The sequence below is a fragment of the Centroberyx gerrardi genome, chromosome 6 (assembly GCF_048128805.1).
Source record: "Centroberyx gerrardi isolate f3 chromosome 6, fCenGer3.hap1.cur.20231027, whole genome shotgun sequence".
Lineage (NCBI taxonomy): Eukaryota > Metazoa > Chordata > Actinopteri > Beryciformes > Berycidae > Centroberyx > Centroberyx gerrardi.
The window spans coordinates 9,957,423-9,977,934 of NC_136002.1; the positions used below are offsets into that span (position 1 = coordinate 9,957,423).

Below are 20,512 nucleotides of genomic sequence, written 5' to 3' on the forward strand. Positions count from 1 at the left end.
TATATAACAGTCTAAGTGCATCTGAGGGTGGAATAACCTTGATTGTCATTTCTAAAATTCAATTTTATTACACATAGTTTTAGTCATATTTGCGTTTTAATTGGGACGTACAGCACATTTCACATTTCACATTTCACATCACATTTCTGGCATTTTTCACCAAGTCAGCTAAGCTGGGATTGACTCTCACATTAATACATTACATCTAATTAGCAGAAAGTAGTGAAGAAAATGGGCTTCAGGCTGCGCTTTGGGAATGAGCGACAGGGGCTGCATCTATTTCATAAGTATATCAGCGCATAAAATCCCTTAACACCCTTAATCCGTTAAAGCACTCAATCAGAAAGTGTTCAAAGGAAAGATGCCGGTGTGTATCACTGTGTTCTCAAGTAGGCATGTCGCAGATGTTTGGTTGAATCGGGCCCGTAACACCTCAACACCCTGGGAAGAAAGGGTTTGGAGAGGGAGGAGGGATACGGATGGGTGAAGAGGAGAAGAAGAAGAAGCGGAGCGCATAATGAGCCTGAGAGAAAGAGGAAAAGAGAGAGAGAAAGTTAGAGAAGTCAGGAGGAGTTGTGGAAGGTGAGGAGAGGAATGCGGGTAGGAGAAGAGGAGAGATGGAGAGATTGCAAGGAAGGAGGGCGGGGCGGGGGGGGGGGGGGGGGGGACACCAAGCAGGGACATAGAGGACAACACTCATCTCATTCTGGTCAAGTGGCGAGATAAGGATGATGTGACAGAGAGAGGGATGAGAGCACCGAGAGAGAGAGAGAGTTTTGGACAGAGAGGAATGAGAAGGGTATGTGACAGAGAGAGAGAGAGAGAGAGAGAGAGGGATAAGACAGGGATGAGGGAGACAGAGAGAGAGAGAGAGAGAGAGAGAGAGAAAGGGATGAGAGAGAAAGAGGACCGAGAAAGGTATTGACAGGGAGAGAGAGAGACAGACAGGGGGGGTGAGGGATGAGCGTGAGAGAGAGAGAGAGAGAGGGAGAGAAAGAAAGAAAGAGAGAGAGAGAGATGAGAGAAAGGTATGGGATGATACAGAGAGAGGAATATGAATGGGACCCAAAAGAATATGAAAAAAACAGTGCATGAGCCAGAAAAGGGGGAAGGGGGAGGGGGGAGGGGGGGCAGGAGGAGAGGTAAGAGAGAAAAATAGACTGTAGAGAGGCTCAGTGATAGATAGGTGAATCAGGGAAACAGACACAGAGGCAGCAAGTGAATGTTAAGAGATAAATAGCGAGTGAGTAAGAAGGAGAAGGAGAGAACGGCAGAGACCCAGTCAGAGAGAAGCGAGCGCGTGTGTGTATCTGTGTGTGTGTGTGTGTATCTGTGTGTGTGTGTGTGTGTGTGCGCGCGCGTGTGTGCAATCATCTCCCTGTTTGGCCTCCTGCCTCAGTGTCACCTCTATGCATTTTCCTTTGTCAGCGCTCCTGTCTACATGCCAATAATCCATTTATGATGCTTAGAGCAAGATACCTTGTCAAGTGCGGCAGACGGAACATCCACTCCTGGAGTTCATCCATCTTCGGCCTTCGAGTCCTGCAGAAACCACGTAAACTGCAGCCTCGGGGGTTTCTCTCTTCTCTTACTCGACTTGAAAGTTCGAAGGGTCGCTTGATTGGGGTTATTATTTCAAAAATTCAAAGGGCGTCGATGAGAAAAACCGTCCTTTGTCGCCGTTCTCGAAATACATATTTATTGTAGATACGTGGTTTCGTCCAGCAGTAGCTCAGTAATCTGTGGCGTAGATCATGGCGATGGGATATGCCTCGCTACCTTCTGGGCAGACTCCCTAATCGCACATTGAACTGTTCGCCGAAGACAAACAAGGGCAAAGGCAGCGACGTTTTCAGGCTGCGTGTTTTAAAGCGACACTAGGCTTCAGTGAGGAGCCACTAGAGGAAATGGGAGCATCTTCAGTCTGATATTTCTGATAGGAGTTTCTCTCATGTATCTGCAAATTGCCTGGGACTTTTTTTTGACAGGTCATCGCTGTGTTGGCTGGAATAGGGATGTTGATATTCCAAAGAAGTGAACTGCGGTGTGTTGTGTATCTATATTGCAGGAATAAGACGGGCATACTGGGCTGGAGGAGCGAGAAGACGGAGACGGTGAATGGATATGAAGCCAAGGTAGAGCACGCACACACACACACACACACGCACACTGCACACACACAGCTCACTGTGCCCGTCAGTGACTCCCACACTGTGACCGAGCTCAGGAGCTGCAGATAAGCCGCTGCTATCAGAGCAAAAACTTCTCCGAAAAGTCATCGTTTTCACAGATGAACAACCACAGCTTTATTTGAATTTGAGTCAGTTTCACTCCCAAAATGAACCATTCCCAAAGTTACGAATCATTTTAAGACTGTTGCTTATGAAATATTTTTACGCTTTTAGAGCTATAACCTTCTACATGTTTGAAATATTGACTGATGAATTTCAGGTAGCAACATTTGTCCAAAATGGATATACTGCCATTTTCAGATAGGATTTTTTAAATTTTACAATAGAGAACGAATTAATTGACCCTGGGATGAGAAAACTATTTCAGCAGAAACAAGACTAGACAGCCTCTCAAACCAAGTTAAAAAAAAAAAAAAAGAGTTATGAAGTATTTATGTGACAGTTCTGAAACTGCAGTAGAGTATTATGATTATGATCTATCTATCTATCTATCTATCTATCTATCTATCTATAGCGCAGACAGGTGCATTACCTTGACCTCATTTGTTTTCTCGGCCCCCTGGAGGGGATCGATGGGAGCCAAGTGTTGGACACCCAGGACCATCTGTCACTAGTGGTTTGAAAGCACTTCAGACAGGCTCTACAGTGAAAACGCTCGTCCCTGAAAAGCATCTATTTTCTGCATCATTGATTCCGAGTTACAAATGTAAACAGACAACTCCCGTCCAGCTGCTCTCCTCCTGACCGCTTTTTAGCCTTTCCTTCTCCCTTCTCCTTCTCCTTCCTCCAGCGTGGATTCACAATCACAAGCAAGAGAAGTTATTGTGAAGACACAGGAACACACAAAGTGGAAACATGAGAAAATAGGATTGTAGAATTTTTGCAGTGAAGGTTATAGGCATATCTGAAGCCGTAGATAGGCTATATCTAGTAATGACTGTGCCACAAAGTAAATGCTTCTGTTTTTCAAATCTGACTCCTTAAGGTCGCTGATAGGGGGAAGGACAGGATTCATTCCCAGGAGTGACAAATAGGTATTTCTGGGAAGTACATCACTCCCTCCTCACATCCCTGTCTCTTTTTCCCCTGCTCTACTTTAGGTGTATGGAGCATCCAATGTGGAGCTGATCACCAGGACCAGAACTGACCACCTATCAGACCAGAACAAGACCAAGACCAAAGGTACCTCACTATAGCTTCAGTACCGCACCGCAGCATTAAATGACATCTCGTCACTTCTGGAAGACCAATGGCTTCATTTCCATACTTGAATTTCTCCAAATCACCTTTGTTCCATCGTAACCCACCGGAGAAAAAAGGCAGTCTAATTGGAAAGACATTTCCGGAAAATCAGTCACAGATGAATAATCCCTTTTTAGTGGAGCTCTATGAGATCACCCAGAGGCTCTGGCTAACGGCCCTTAATGTTCGCTCAGTAGCCCCGTCTCGTTTTCTGGTTCAGATCATAAATCAAACTGGATTAGCAGGCTTCCCCCTCCCCGGACCGCCGCTGTCAGCCAGGATCAACCATCACATGCTCCTCTGAGAGCTCCGCTCTCCCAGGTCACGATCCCCATCTGCACTCTGCTAATATGCATGAGGGAAAGTATTCTTGGAAACGCTACGCCGACTCTCGAATGACTAACCTCCGTTTGTCCTGCCCTTGGACTAACTTTCATCATTGCGTTCTTACTGTAAAGCAGCTTTTTTGACTGTTTTGAAAAGTGCTGTATAAAGAAAGATACAGTCTCTTGGGTCAAGCGGCTAACCCTAACCCATCAGTTGGCCAAATGTCAAAATGTGGATATTATCCTCAGCTACCACAACACCGCTAACACTAAAGCTAATTGATAGACATTTCCATTGCTTTGACATTAGTGTCCGTTGAGACTCTGGCTAATGAGGACAATCACAGCACTGGTCTGGTCTGAGAGTCCAAGCCACACGCTAACAGGCCGGTCATGTGTTCTTCCCTGCTCACATCTCCCTCGTATCTAAATGAGCAACAGCTGTTGATAATTCCATACACTCTAAAAACTAGGGGTTGCACATTTGTGGAAATGCCATCAGGGTTCATGAATATTTTTAGTGGAGGGTTTATTCAAGGAACCTTCTGGGGTTTCTTTATCGCTGCAATCCGAAGAGCCCCCAAAGGTCCCTCGAAGCCCTTTTCCTTTATAGAGTGTGAGTTATTGTCACGTAGTTGCAGGTCTTTTTAACATGTTCCCATCTCAGTAGTGTTTCACTGAGTTTGTATCAGTGTGTTCCGCAATAGAAATCTCCTCCTACATCATACTTCAAACTTTTAATCAGAATGACTTTAATCGGCAGAGACGTATTGACAACTTGGGACACGTGGGTCAGGGATAACACAACACTTTCATTGCGAAGGGACAGTGCATGTACAGCACAGTAAATTATACATCTCTATTCAGTGTTACTCTGTGCTCTCAGGCAGTGTGGAAGACAATATGGCTGCTGCAGCTGTAGAGAGAGGACGGCGAGAGTCCGGCAGAGTACTGAACAAGCGTACCAGCAGACAGTGATACCGCCTGGGATGAAACGTTTTGAAATGTGCATCTTTTCACCTGATGAAAATAAATGGCCCGGCCATTTGCTTTTGCTTGCTTTGCTTTCACTTAACGTCACAGTACAAATACACAGCCATTTTTCAGCAACCGTCACTTGTCACTGCTTGTAAGCGTTCAGTTTGATTTATTTGTGCACACAAAACAGTGTGTGAACACAGGGAATTGATCATTCAGTTCAAGTCAATATTTTCTTTTTGTCCTGTAAGGGAAATTTGTAGTAGGAACACATCATAAAATAAAAACACATAATAAAAAATAGTACCAAAATAAAGATATTAAAAACAAATAGCATAAAATTACAGCAAAACACATAACAAAGCGCCTCAACATATACCCATATAGATCAATACCAGCTGATCAGACCAGACGAGGACAGGATGCAGTAAAAGGTCGCTCGTCTTGAGCACAGGAATAAGACGCTACATCATTTCATGCTGAAATGAAGCATTCTAATTGCAGTGCAGATAAATGAGTCCATGGCTCTCTCTCTCTGGAGTTCCGGCACTCTAAAGCGGCACCCAGAGGGCAACGACTCAAACTAATGGGACAGTTTGAGTTCATACATTTGTGTATTTAACTGCTGTGTGTCTCTGGCCAGGTGGGAAGACACCGCTGCAGAACTTCCTAGGGATCGCCGAGCAGCACATGGGACCCAACAACGGGGTGAGTCTATTATCTACATGTATGGGTTCTGCTGCTGACATTATGATTGCCTGGACATCATTATAATCAATCATAATCACCATCGTCATCATTATCATCATCATCATCATTAGAGGGATGTTGCATGCATGAATCCTGGTTGCTTGCATGCCTGCAGAGTAAGACATTCACTCAGAAGCTCCGATCTGCTCTCAAATATTGATTACCTTTTTTAATTGGCTTCTGCTGGGGAGCCATCTATGACTCATACCCCCCTCCTCGTCCTCCTCTCTCTCCCTCTCACACGTTTTCTTTCCTTTCACTTGTTCCCCTCACCGTCGCCTCTCCTCTCCTTTTCACCTCTGTGTACCCTCGCTGTCCTAATGCTGAGCTGCCCAATCCGTGTCTAAATAATATATTTAAACACAGACTATTTTACTCACTCTTCTCCGGTCTCGCCAAGCTCTGTAACAAGGTAGGCAGATTTGATGCGATCTGATGCAATATTTTGCACAACTGTAGAGCTGTTATGTTGTCCTGGTTTGATTTTTCTATGATTTATTGACCTCTATCAGCAACTGGAAGGAATTGCAGCAACATGGAGAACTTTTCTCCTCCTACTCAAGTCTCTGACACAGCCGCCGCACCCTCCAGTAACGGTGGCCTGTAACTGACAAAAACATTTAAGTCACATTTGACTAACAGTTCACAATCAATGGCTAAGCTGAGATCCAACATAAACGTCTAGTGAAGAGGTAATATGTCACCATGCAAAATACTGTAATAATAACACGACTGTCATTTCTTTTTTTGTCTTGAGAATGAGGCTTTTTAGCCTTGTAGCTCTCTTGGAATGCGGGGCACTTGCTCATAGCACCATCTTCCATTGTTTACCAGTTAAAAATGTGTGTAGGTGTGGGGTGGAGGAGGAATTGGGAGTGCCTTGAAACTCCATTGGGTGCAGAGTTTTTGTACAGACCAGAAAGTGAGTTTTGAAAGGCAGAAATCTGAGCACCTGGCAAAGTAATCGTTGAGCCATTTGTATTGATCAACAACTCTATTGAACCCCAGCAGATATATGATGGTCATTTTGCGCTATGGGGCAGTAAAAATAGCATGCAGCTATGTCAGTATAGCCTAGTCACATCCACTTAAACCTCATGTTTAAGTGGATGTGATTTATTTTATTATGAAAGAGCAGGCGGTCTTAATATCTCGCCTACTCATGTTCTGTCTTCCTCTGTTTCTGTCTTCTCTCTCTCATCCCTCTCTCTCCAGGCCCTGGTGACCCAGATGTCGTGTCCCGCGGTGACCAACCCTGCAGCGCTGACCGCCGAGGAGTACTTCAACCCCGGCCTGTCGGCGGCTCACAGGGACATCGGCCACCCCTGCCAGCTCACCACCAAGACCCAGAGGTGACAGAGACACACACTGACACAGACAGACAGGCAGGCAGGCAGACAGACAGACAGACAGACAGACAGACAGACAGACAGACAGACAGACAGACAGACAGACAGACAGACAGAGAGACAGACAGACAGACAGACAGAGAGACAGACAGACAGACAGACAGGCAGGCAGACAGGCAGACAGAGAGACAGACAGAGAGACAGACAGGCAGGCAGGCAGAGAGACAGACAGACAGAGAGACAGACAGAGAGACAGACAGGCAGACAGAGAGACAGACAGAGAGACAGACAGGCAGACAGACAGACAGACAGACAGACAGAGAGACAGACAGAGAGACAGACAGGCAGGCAGGCAGGCAGACAGACAGACAGAGAGACAGACAGAGAGACAGACAGGCAGGCAGGCAGGCAGACAGACAGACAGAGAGACAGACAGAGAGACAGACAGGCAGGCAGGCAGGCAGAGAGACAGATGGACAGGCAGGCAGCCACGCTGTGATCTCACCGCCAAGTGCCAGAGCTGACAAACTGATGGACACAGAGTAGACTGGCAGGCGCACACACACACACACACACACTCGCAAACACACAGAGAGTGAAATCAGCCATCCGTTTCAGCTGACCACCAAGATCCTGAGGTGAAAGGCAGACACATACCAGCAGGAGATAAAAAAAAAAAACACACATACACACACACACACACACACACAGACAGACAGGCAGACAGACAGTCAGTCTCTGCACTCTATCACAGAGCTCTTGCTCGATGACTCATGATACATCATCTGTACTTGTCTCTTTCCCCAAATGAAACAAAAAAAAAAACAATCAAGGAACCCTGCAGTGTCTCTTCAAAGAGATTGTGAAGAAAGGAGGAGTTGTGTGAAAATATGAGAAGATCGAAGAGGGACTTAAAAACTGCCTGGGGTGTTAAAATAAGACCGAGTACAACCAAAGCGATGTTATATCACTGCTTGTTGTGTCACAGCACTCACTCTTCTAATTGACTATTGACCTGCCTATCATTTTCAATAGTCGCTCACATTGCTCTTCGGTAGTTAATAACAAGTGACAGGACTTCATGGAGATGACGTCTCTGAGGCTGCAGAGCGGCCTTTCACTCCAGCGGTGATTATCGGACAAGTTAAAACATAGGCATCGATTGGCCTCAATTGAAACACGACTCAGCAGCTTGCGGACAGTTGTTGTTAGCAGATGTAATCGATGCCTTTGTGTGTTCCTGGCCAAGCAACTAATCGCTGGAATGAGGACATAAATTGCTGTAATTATACTCCGAAGCTGCGTGGAATTCAAGCTCACCGTTGTGTTTGGTTATATTCACCAACAAACTGTTCCCTTGTTAGACATTACTGGCCGGCTTATCGGCCCGTTTCACATTTTGTGTGTGCGTGTGTGTGTGTGTGTTTTTCCAGGTTCAAAGCGAAGCTGTGGCTGTGCGAGTCCCACCCTCTGTCCCTGGCAGATCAAGTGGCGCCCATCATTGACCTCATGGCGATCTCCAACGCCCTATTCGCTAAGCTGCGTGACTTCATCACTCTGCGCCTGCCGCCCGGCTTCCCCATCAAGATAGGTGAGGGAGGAGGGAGTGAGGTGGATGGATGGATGGATGGATGATGATAGATGGAAGGAGGGAGGAAGGGTGGGAAGGAGGTAATAAGGTGGGGAGAGATAGGGATGGAGGGATGGATGGAAAGAAGAAAGGAAAGAGAGAGAAAGGGAGGCAAGAAGGCAGAAGATTTTCCAGCTGATCACTAAAAATAGAAGAATGGATATATGAAGGAATGGATATGAACTGAGATGGTAATTTGAGTCAGAATTTGAGTCTTTTCCTCTTCTTTCTCTCCGCTCCCTGCAGAAATCCCTATCTACCACATCCTGAACGCCAGGATCACCTTCAGCAACCTGAACGGCTGTGAGGAGGGGACGGGGTCCCGGGGCGACGGGGAAGCAGGGGAGGGGGACGGACAGAGGGACACCCCCAGGACAGACACCCCCTCCCCGGGCAGTGACTCCTCCAGCGTCTCCAGCTCCAGCTCTACCAGTGAGAACACACACACACACACACACACACACACCACAGTGCTTTGTGTTCGTTCAGTGCTGCTGATACTGTAACGGGAGAATCTCATCTTCCTCATTCGTTGTCAGTAGGGTGTTATGGCTCCTTCTGTTGATGACATCACAGCTCATTTGTTTCCATCTTTAAAAGAGCTTTCTTTAGATTATGAACTAGGAAGACTATTAAAATATCCTGCCAACTATTTAGGGCTCGGCGATATTTCAATATTATCGTTTATCGTCTTTCATTGGAATCATTTCGTGATGATATTGAGATATGAGTCTAAATTGATGATAACAAGCAAATTTGGTAGGAATATTATTTGAAAATTACATATTTGTTTTGACATCACACCTAACATTACCATTCGGTTCAATGGGATGAACCACGTTAATTTGATTATCGTGATATATATCAATATCGGAAAAAAAATCCTTATGTTTATCATGATCAATTGATTTCAACCACAACAATTACATTTTTGCTTTCCATTCTCTGAATTCATTTCACATCATTATATATTTCTACAACATTTGTATCATAAATCATAAAACCATTTTTTTTAAAACCTTTACAACATGACGTTTACTCTACCATCAAACCGCCTCCCGCTATCCCCCAATTCACTAATTTACAGCTGCACGATGGAGTTAGGAGCCACATTTATAGACGATGCTAGATGTAAGGTTATGTTCTTTGTGCTGTGTGTGAGATTAAGAGTTAACTTTCATCATATCACCTGATCAGAAGCCGACAGCTGCGTTAAATCTGCAGCCGTGGTGGAGAGAGATCATTTATTGTTCGACTGCTCCGAGGAACCTCTCTGGAAATCCTAGATAGCATCTAGCAGAGATGCTCCACCTTGAGTTATAGTCCTATGAAAGTATACCTACTAGAGAAGTGAAGATATTTTTGCAACCATATAGTATTCCTATGGGGGGGATTGCATCGTGATTCCATTACAAAATAAAAGTTTAGGTGCACAGGGAAAGCGCTGATTTTCTTTTTTCTCATTTAACTCTACGGCTCATCTCTGCCTCCCCCAAAAATGTCTCTGCGTCCCGACCAATTTCTCCACCCATCACTCAGAAATGACTCTTTTTTCTCTTCCCTTTCCTACTCCTTTACCTCTAATTCAATGTAGTCTCCCCTACAATTAGATGAAATGTCTTCTGGTCTCCTGCCCTTTGCCTTGCCCGTGTGTGCTGCAGTGTCGTGTCGAGCCGGAGAGATCCCCCCGTGTGTGTTCGAGCCCCCGCCGGGGTACAGCATGCTGGGCGGCAAACAGAGAGACAGCATGAGGGAGGAGGAGGAGGACCTGCTGCAGTTCGCCATACAGCAGAGTCTGCTGGAGGCCGGCTCCGAATACGACCAGGTACGATCTCAGAACAAAAAAATGGCAGGTTTTTTGGCAGGCATCTGTCAGATTATCGTAAATCACGTCACATCTTTAAAGACAATGACCTAAGACCCATTTTTGTTCCTTCACCTTTGACTGTGTTTGATGCTTTATTTCTTCTGCTATGTGTTCTCCATGCTACTATTACACTGTTACTATTCTACTGTTTCATGTGTTCTTATATTTCTAGTATCCCATTGTGAAGCACTTTCTAACCACAGTTTAGAAAGGTGTTTTACTTACTATCTATTAGGGGTGGGACGATACATCAATGTATCGCGATACAAACATGTGACAATACGTATCGTGGGGCAGAAAAATGAATCGCGATATTAGCTACAATTTATTCTGCTGTAGTAATCACAATTGAGATGGCTGTCCCATCCCAATTTCACATTATTTACTCTTTGTAATGACATTTTTAAATTGTTGTTTACATTGTAGAAAGCCAGTGCCATCGCTAGAACCATTTGTGGCTCAGAAATAAAGATAATTCTGCACAGTCATACTTTGTCGTCATTGAACCTTTATTTATTATATCGCATCGTGGTTGTATATATCTTGTATCGAATCGTATCGTGAAATAAGCATATCGTCCCATCCTTACTACCTAAGCATAAATGTAGCCTTGCACTCACATTAGTGAGTACTATGATTCAATATTCAAAAATGTATTCCTATATCAACCAAAGTTGCTGTAAATTTGCCTCAGTGTGCTCAGGATAGGCACAAGACAGGACTTCAGGTGCAGATATACATACAGTTTTCCCCTATGCAATACCCAATGCAAATTAAAGCAATAAACACACAAAGTCAAACAAGGCCAGTCAGTAGACCTATAGAAGTGCAAAAAGTAACCAGTTTTAAAATAAAAACAATCAATAACTAAGTAAAATCAATAAGTAGAATAAATTGCCTGTGAATTGCAGAGGCCCAGTCCCATCGAGGTGAACGCTGCCTCAGGATATACTGTAGGTGCTGCTTTGAGACCAAGAGATCCTGGTCCTGATAGTCCTTGGCTTTCTTCCAGAGGGACAGGGGAAGAAATATAAATAGGCTGAGAGAGAGAGAGAGAGAGAGAGAGAGAGAGGGAGAGAGAGAGAGAGAGAGGGGTCAGAGAACAACTCCAGAGCTTTACCTACCTTGCATACAGGAGGAGAATATAGAGGAGACGGAGGCAAGGTTACAGCTGATCGTTGTGTGTAGAATCCATAGGAAACGGCCTCCTGTCCTGAGCTGATGTACCACCATACCAAACTCAGTCTACTTTATTTATTAAGCAGAAAAGGTGTCAATATGCATATGCTTTTAGCAGAAAAGGTATAAATGTATACGTTTTTCAGCAGAAAGTTGTAACAGATGTACATTTACACTGTACATTTACATGCAGTGTTGTACCTCTTTTTAGAGTGTACCTGCTCTCAGTATTAATAGTAGCATCAGCAGTAGTTTTAATATTGGGCCTCAGTGAGGAATAAGTGTGTTTGTATTACAGAGCCACGGCTGGGATCAGTCCACTTTACATGCAGTCACTTCATAATTCATAACAAAGTCAGTCAGCTGTCTGGCTGTTGTGTGTGAGGCAGAGCTGCTTCATTGTACATTAACGGGAAAAAGCCTTTAGGGAGGATGTTCTTGTTCTACATGACCCACCATCTCTCTGTCTATCCGCTTTTTTTTTTTTTTTTTACTTCCTATGCGACTTCCTCTTTGCGGTCTAGGTGACCATCTGGGAGGCGCTGACCAATAGCAAGCCGGGAACGCACTCGCTCTCCTGTGACCCCAGTCGTCTAGAGAGGTCAGCGCTTTTTCTTTCTATCTTCTCCTTCAGTCCTTCAGTCATTTTTCATCCCTTTTCTCTCCCCTTCCTCCCCCCTTCCTCCCTCACTGTCTTCCCGAGGACAAAGGCATGATATCCTGCCATTCCTCCCTGTTGTAGAGTCTATTGTCGGCCGCTGGTGTCTTGCACTCTTCCATTGTGTTTCTTCCATCCTGCGATTCTTTCTTTCCATGCTTGACTCATATCCTGTATTCCTGTCCTGTCCTCTCCTATCCTATTCTCTTATCCATCCTGCTATTCTCCTCTCATCTCCTATCTGCTGCACATGTGTGTGTGTGTGTGTGTGTGTGTGTGTAGACAGGCTGGAGGACCAGAAAGCTTCCTGCTTTCACAGTCCACAATGCTGCTGTTGACTTTAGCCTGTTCATCCACACTGTCATCTTTAGCCTTGTGTTTTCTTTCTCTCTCTCTCTCCATTATCTGTGGATGAGTGGACAGATACACAGACAGACCTGCTTTCTCTCTTTTCTTGTCATTTGCATAATTTTAATGGCAAGGAAGTAATGTATGCACATCCCAAGTCGCCATGTCAGGCGCTTCATATGAATGGCGGAGAAATGGTAAAAAGGCAAAATATATCCTCATGCTGGATTGATGCTTCTATAGTGATTTTATTTTTTTAATTTCCCTACTTTCTCACAAAAATGGAAATTAGGTACGTTCATGCATAATTAATACTTAATTGATGCCATAGGGAAATTCTCTTTTCGACAGGGAGGTCAAAGGTCAGGCAACAGAGCGCTATGTAAAACTGCGTAACTTTCCCTCGTCTTTCTCCCTCCTCCCTCTCTCCACCTCCCTCTCCGCCCCTCCGTCCAGGACGCCCCAGCACAAGCCCCGCCCCCCCTCCAGCCTCTGCTCCACGCCCACCAAGAAGCAGCCGACCCCCTGCAGCTACGACGAGCAGCTGCGCATCGCCATGGAGATCTCGGCCCGGGAGCAGGAGGAGGCGGAGCTCCGGAGGCGGCAGGAGGAGGAGGAGCTGCAGCGGATCATCCAGCTGTCGCTCATGGAGAAGTGAGAGCCGACTGGCCCGGCGGGGCGGGGCGGGGGGTGGGGCGAGAGGGGAGGGGTCTGGGCGAAGGCCGTGTGGGAGACGGGGCGGTGAGGGGAGCAAGGCTTGGCTCGTACGGCTAAAAAAGGCGACTTTAAAACACACCGAGGTTCCAGCGGCTCGTTTTAAAGGCACACTGAGCAGGATTTTCCCCCTTTGAAATAGCATAAAATCCAAAAATGATCCTACGCAATCATGACTTATGGCCCATTGGTAGTGTGTGACAGTGTGTGTGTCTGCAGAGAGCCTGCCTGCTGCCTGGATTTTCTTATTTCTGAATGTTTGGGACGTTTCTGGGCGTCGACCTTTTGGCAGTGGGTGTGTCCGCCTTTTCATATGATAGAAAAGTGAGTGAGATGAGGGGATAAATGCACAGGTTTAGTCTCCTGCTGGCAGAATGTAAAGCCGAGCCTCCTCCCCTTTCTCTCCCACGGCCTAAGACCAGACTCTTCCCATGAAGCCATAAGTGGATGTGGTTCTCCTCTGTCTGCTGCTCTGTCAGACCTCTCTCTGGTGCCACGCGGTACTTCTTGACCAGTGCCAGTTTACAACCAACACCCCATCCAATACAACTAACAATCTTTTAGTGGAATGCCTCCTTTTTGACTGACCGACCGCGGCCACGTGAGCGGTGCTAGGATGTATGGTTTCTGTCTGTGTGTGTGTGTGTGCGTGCATGTACCCTTCTGTGTGTGTGTGTGTGTGGGTGTGTGTGTGCATGTACCCGTCCGTGTGTGTGTGTGTGTGTGTGTGCGTGCGCGTGTGTGTTTCAAAACCAGCTCTCTGTACAGGGGTCAACAGATCACTTTCTGTCCTGAAACTGTAGTGCGTTAGGTCAACTGTCTGTTCCAGCACTAACACACTGCACACTGAGTCCTTTTACCACTGCATCGCGGTGTTTAGTCTTTACTGCGATGAGAGAAAAAAAAAGAAAAAAAGAAAAACCGCTTGTGTGAAAGTGCTCAGTAACAGCGACAAGCCAGGACCAGTGATGTGGAAGAGAGCCTCTTCGTAGAGGTTGGTCACGTTGGAGTCTGAATGTCGACAAACCATCTGACTTCCTCATTTTTTTAATGGAAAAATAAAAAAAACAAGATTGCTACGTTTCTTTTTGATTTGCACAAAATCCAGATGTACTGTACTTAGCTTGTAAGTTGGATCACATATATGACTGTTAATGGATCTAGACAATGTGTAGTGAAGAGTTTGAGCACAAAGTATACTCAGGCCAGTTCTAGTTTCAGCCTGATGTCAGACTGAGAGGGGTTTTACATGTGGAGCACAGATACCATGGGGATGCGGTTTAGGTGAATGGCTGCAGTACAAAGCCTGGATGAACACTTGATGCACTATATGTGACTGTGAATGGGTTTGTCGCAGGCTTTTGTGCAGCACTGACAAAAAAGGGACATGCCGCCGGTACGTGGAATAGAGATGTTATTGAGAGAGATGTGAGACTTTCAGTGTATTTGTGTCTTCTCACCTTACATGAGCGGATGACTGTGTATTTGTGTGTAGTCATGGTACGTGTACAATATTTCAGCATGGCCTGCACCTCTGTACGGCTCGATTGTCCAACCCGAGTCTAGCCTGGAGACCAGCAATATCTGATCCCACACTGTGAGGGGAAATGTTCCTGTGAGAAGAATCGCTTTGGATGCTAATGTTTTGGTTCTGTTCTTGCGTCCCATGTGGCACCAAGTTTGTTCCACGATACAGAGTCTTCGAGTGGAAAAAAAAAATACTACTAGACCTACTGTGGCTCTAAAACAATTAAGTCTCTCACTATATTGCTGGCCTCGAGGCTAACCTGAGCCAAACTTTGAGAAACATGTCTTGTCATAGGGGGTGGAGGGGGAAGGACAAGGGACAGTGTATCACCAACTGCTTGTGTTTTGTTTTTTTTTCTTCTTTTTGTTTTTTTAGTACCTTGAAAGTAAAACGTATAAAACAAACTTTCACAATCCAGTGAATATCAGCACAATCTGAGGAGCACCGCTACTATCTCCTCTCCTCTTCATTGTTAAGCTTGCCTGGTTGATAAGAAAACAAAAAAAAGGTTCTTTTTTTACTTTTTAAAAAAACAAAATCGCTTATTTTCTGCGGAGGAGGCAGCGAGCCATTTTTTGGTGTATGCTGGAAAGTCAATTCAAATAATAATGATAATAATAACAATAAAAAACATCTTTTTGAACAGCAATGTGTCGGTTTTTCTTCTCCCCTTTTAATTCGTGTAAGACATTGACATGTTTCATATCCCTCAATGACAGGCTGATTTAGATTTAGTTGAGTGTTATCAGTTTGTAGATCGTTTTCTGGAGGAAAGACAATTATTTTCTCACATGAGATATGAAAGTTGCAGCGTCAGTCAGTCGTCAGTCAGTCAGACAGACAGCTTGGGGAGTACCAGCGAGAGTTGATCTGTTTTTAGCAGCTTCCACCTCCATCATCTTCCCTCTGACACGGATTCCCAACGCCCCCGTCACATCCGAACGGGGGCTTTTGCCTGGAGTTATTTTCGGCTTGTGAGGGGAGGAAAAGGACAGCTTAGAGCCCCCTAACCCCCATAAGAAACACCACTGACACAACACTCAGAGCACCCAGGCTGATGTGTGAGTGTGTTCTGCGTGTGTGTGTGTGTGTGTGAAGGACAATGGCAGAAAAGGAGAATATGAAATCTTTTACCATTCCTAAGAATCAGCAGTGTGCGGCAGCAACTTGTCCACTGCCCTGACCCAGTCCGACATTATGAATAGCATCAGGACTGTGGAATCACCGGACTGCAGGCGTGTGTGAAGTGAATATGTAAAGAGCCAGAGAAATAAAACAAGGTGTGTGTGTCGGAGAGAGAGAGAGAGAGAGAAGCGGAGAGCATCAGTATGCAAAGAAGAAGGATGCCAATCTGAGCTGCCGCACCCAGGGAGAGAAATACTCACTCCGACCCTCTCTTCTCCTCTACTACGTTTATTCCTCTACTATTTCACCAATTTACAGCTGTTCCTCTCTAACAGTTCAATTTGGAATACACTACAAAACGTTCACCTTCATACTATTGAGTTGCACCTCCCCATCTCAGATGTCTCAAGTCCTCCTTTAACCCGTCTCCTCCTCTTCATCTACTGCAGTGGATTTAAGAGGATCAACAAAGGGATCTCGGCTTTCACCTCGATTCACCTGGACAGTCATGGAAAGAGCAGCTGGTCCTAATATTTTGCACACTCACTGCAGAAACTCAAAGACGGAGAAGAGGTAGTGGAATTTTACCCGCGCTTCACTGACCATATGAACTTCCTCTGTGGTGGAAAAGAGGAAGTTGAGGTCTTTCCTTCCCCCTGCACTCATACCCTTTTTAGTCTGGTCCCTAAATGTCATGTCTGGTAAGTTCTTCCCTGGTTACCAAGGTCAGTCTTATCTCCTCTACTGTGTGTGTGTGTGTGTGTGTGTCTCACCAGGGGCCCACATCTCAGTTTAATTACCCACATGAAACGGGAGGTAAAATGTCAGCGATAGGAACCACTCTGATAGGAGGCCGACTGGGCTGGTTTAAAGAAACTGCGCACTTGTGATAAACTTGCAGTAAAAAAATCAAAATAAAAAAAAAATCCTGAGGTTAGGGGATTGATTTTCACCCATTAGAAACGTTTGGCCACATACGAGTTGTCAAATATGTGAGCCTATATTGCTACCAGATCTCAGCTTTTACTTTGGAAATTAGGATGAAACATCTTTTACCACCATAATGTGGTGAAAATCCCCACTTTTTCAGCCTCTCTGTTGCCTCCTGACATGTTCAAAACTGTAGTTCTCTGCCTGTCCAGCAGGTGGCTGTAAAGTCAATGCTACGGCTGGTTGGTACCAATTGGGCAAATTCATAATCCTGCAGTTTACCAGGCCCCTAATCCTCTCATCTCTCCCTCACATTGCTGTGGGCATTGAGATAAAGGAGTTAGACTGTAGACCTGTACTTAAAACCTCATTCTCTGCAACAATAAGCAAAAAGTCACTGCAGTCAAAACAAACGCACCATATTTATTTACGGTTAAAGCACAGAATAAAAAAAACATCAATATATCAGCTTTGTCCTGGTTTTAAAAATCTGAATAAGGACACGTCTGTCCACTTGAAAACAAAACACGCATACGCAGACAGCCTAGCTCCTATTGAGATCAGTGCAAAAAAATACTCCCCGGGGGTGATAATAGCTTTTAAGAAACAGATTTAAACTAAAAGGACAAACCGAAACAGAGTAAAGTGCATGTTTTGAGAAACGGCCCCCCTCGTTGTAGTTTTAGAAACCCTGAACAGGCAGCGAGGGCCACACGCTGAAAACAAACGCACCTAAAAAAAAAGGGACACATACATAATGGTACATACGCACAGGTTCAGCCTTAGTTTGAACATTCATATTTCATTACTGTACATACATACCCATACTACCATGAACGCACACTTGCCGTGTGATTCCGCTCGGCACATCTGCACGCATCCAGTGGTTTACATGCATACACGGGTTCAGCATTCGCTTCCTACTTAAAGACTGTACATACATTGGAGGTTACACAGGATCTACAGTATACCCGCTATCCAGTACAGAGGCAGACTACACACGCTGAGACAGTCTGGGCGACTGGGCACAACACCGACACGCACAGTTGAGTACACATTCATACACATTATGTCTCTTTCACACACTCGCACAGTTCCAGTCGTGTCCGTTCCAGTCCGGTGCAGTGAGGTTACATGGTATTGTATAGCACAGTGACGGTCCGCTGCTTTTTCTCAGCAGAGGCTTTGCGCGAGCGCCTCGAGGAGTGACCCCTACCCTGCTGGCGCGCCGTCGTCATAGCGACCGTGCCGTTACCGCTGCCGACCGGCTCCTCCCTCTCACCCGTCTCCTCTCGCTGACTGTGATGAGGGGCGGAGGAGAAGGAGAGGGAGGGCGGCGAGGACGACGACTCGTCGGGATCCCTGCCGCGATGGGACAAGACGGTCTTTTCGATGTGAGGGATTTGAACCAGCACCCTCTGCTTCTTCCAGGCGTCGTCCGGGTGAGATGGAGGCGTGGAAGAGGGGTGCTGGGGGTGTGGCGGCGGCGTCCTGCTGTGGGGCCTCAGGTCCCAGTCAGTAAGGTCATTGGCTGACAGCTCCAGACAGTCCAGTTTAGCCAAAGAGGCCGACCTCTTCATGAGGGAAGGGGGGGTGAGGCCCGCCTGGCGGATACGAGCCTCCAGCTCCATGGCTCTCTGCCACCCCGCCGGCTCCAGGAAACTCTTCCCCTGTCTCCCTCTGGGCCCCTGCCCCAGTTCCAGTCCTGCAGCGGTCTGTTCAAAGCCCTCTCCTTTCCAAGATCCTGGCTCCGTGTCCATCGCCTCTCTCGACCTTCGAGTCTGCCCCGGTCCCTGAGCCTGGCTGAGGTGATCTTTCTCCAGTTGTCCCAGCGTCTCTCCGGTCTCCAGGCCCCCCGCCTCGTGGAGGAAGGCCTGCAGCTCTCTGAGCGTCTGCTGGATCCTCTCCAGCTCCTGGCTGCCGCGAGCCAGCCTGCTCTGCGCATCACAGCAAGGGCCGCAGTCCACCCGCCGGCTCCGTGAACTGGAATCCAGGCTCTCGTCTGTGTCTGACTCCTGGGCCGTTACCCCTTCCAGAGCCACCTGGTTTGACGAGGCCTGGGGCCGGATCTTAAACTGCTGGTTGTGACTCAAGGGCTGCGACCGGGCCTGGGGTGAGGTATCCAGGGATGATGTCTGGGTCTGTGTCAGTGTATGGCTATCCATGGATGTGTGCACAATGATAGGTATAGCACCGGCGGCTTGGCTGATATTAGAGTCAGGGGAGTATAAAGGGTCTGGGAGGGTGTCCATGCCTGAGGAGTTGAGTCTTTGGAGTTCTCTGTGCGACCCTGTATGCTTGTCTCTGTCTTTGGGCTTAGCGTCAGCACATGCAGCCACGCTCTCTCCCTGAGTGAGACTGTGTCCTAAAGAAAGTGTTGGCTGTGTGGAGTGCTGCGGGGAGCGAGCGGGAGGATTTTCAGCGCTAGGGGAGCACGGGGCCGTTCGGACCGGAGGGTGTTCAGCGCTGGGGGAGCACGGGGCCATTCGGACCGGAGGGTGTTCAGCGCTGGGGGAGTGTAGCGGGGATCGCTGAGGCGCCGCCATTTCCTGCCTCAGCTTCTGCTCCAGCTGCTCGGTGGCCCGGCGCACCGAGCCCGCTGGCCAATCGCACGGCGGCGTGGAGGGGGACTGCGGGAGCGAGGGCGGAGTCAAGGAGCCATGAGTGACCTCGGCGGCCTCTCCGTCCTCCGGCTGTTCCAGTCGGGTCGGCTGAGGGCTTCGGGAGGACGGAGGGAGGGAGGAAGAGGAGGAGGAGGGAGTGGGATGGGAAGAGGCAGGGTGGGAAATGGATTCAATCTCAGTGACGATATGGCGGACCGATATGCCGTTGTCGTGGTGCTGATGGGTTCTGTCGGGGCTGGCTTTGTCAACACTGTCTTCAGCGTGTGGAGATGCCTGAGAGACAGAGAGGGAGAGGGAGAGACAAATGCAGACACAGTTTAGCGTTTGGGTTGTCAGTGAATTGTTGAGAGAAAGAAAGAAGTCTACAATGTTATTTGTATGCATGATAACATTACTGATATACAGTCTTGTGTCATCTCTGTTCTCTTGAGTGCGCCTCTATGGGGCACTACAAGTATTCCCTTTATTGTAGCAAATGGTTTGTTAATGTTTGTTTTGATACTTTTATTTTATATAATTTTATAACCTATAAAAATGATTTATTTGTTAGGATTTTTGACAGAAAAGAAGAGAAAAGTAGGAGAGATAGAAGAGTGAGAAGTGTTCACCCTAAATTCTTGTGACTATACTCTCATCCTCCAGCAGGTGTCAGTATGATTAAGAGTTGTGCAGTCTATTTAACTGGCTCAGTCCATTAGCTCCCTTATAGTTCATTGACAGACTCTGGTCAGAGTTCCAATCTGATTAATTGCTCAGGAGCCGTCAATAGATGACCTCACCAGAGACAGCTGGCTGCCACCTACTGTCACAGACCATGGTGACTGACAACACAGCGACAACACTTTGATATGAATGGAACGGAATGGAATTGAAAGCAGTTATACTATCCCTAAAGTACAACTGGATAGGAGGAGTCATTGTTCGGAATAACGCTTTTGACTAATAGTAAGAAGGGAGTGGCAGTAGCCTTTAGCTAAGATAAGAGCACACCAGAAAAAGGCAACTGGCCCTTCATTCATGTTCATATCTTCATGCTGCAAAGTGGCTGTAGCCAATGACTGTAGCCAACTTG

At 46.5% G+C, this 20,512-nt stretch overlaps 2 protein-coding genes across 4 annotated transcripts in view; one reads left to right on the forward strand and one right to left on the reverse strand.

Annotated features, from left to right (window-relative positions):
- The window catches only part of ankrd13b (ankyrin repeat domain 13B), a 37,239-nt gene extending 24,062 nt beyond the window's left edge, over positions 1-13,177 (forward strand). Inside the window, exons 7-15 of one of the 2 annotated variants that reach the window (XM_071910089.2) lie at positions 2,069-2,135; positions 3,293-3,374; positions 5,382-5,446; positions 6,704-6,840; positions 8,271-8,428; positions 8,714-8,899; positions 10,129-10,292; positions 12,038-12,114; positions 12,976-13,177. In XM_071910089.2, the coding sequence (XP_071766190.2) occupies positions 2,069-2,135; positions 3,293-3,374; positions 5,382-5,446; positions 6,704-6,840; positions 8,271-8,428; positions 8,714-8,899; positions 10,129-10,292; positions 12,038-12,114; positions 12,976-13,177 (1,138 nt within the window). Of the gene's footprint in view, positions 1-2,068; positions 2,136-3,292; positions 3,375-5,381; positions 5,447-6,703; positions 6,841-8,270; positions 8,429-8,713; positions 8,900-10,128; positions 10,293-12,037; positions 12,123-12,971 lie in introns of both variants that reach the window. The other variant, XM_071910090.1, reaches the window with a different exon arrangement.
- A 4,041-nt stretch (positions 13,178-17,218) lies between these two features.
- Positions 17,219-20,512, reverse strand: part of ssh2a (slingshot protein phosphatase 2a) — a 35,951-nt gene continuing 32,657 nt past the window's right edge. For both annotated transcript variants that reach the window (XM_071910084.2, XM_078284221.1), the window contains one exon: positions 17,219-19,713. In XM_071910084.2, the coding sequence (XP_071766185.2) occupies positions 17,947-19,713 (1,767 nt within the window). In that variant the 3' untranslated portion in view covers positions 17,219-17,946. The remainder of the gene's footprint in view (positions 19,714-20,512) is intronic.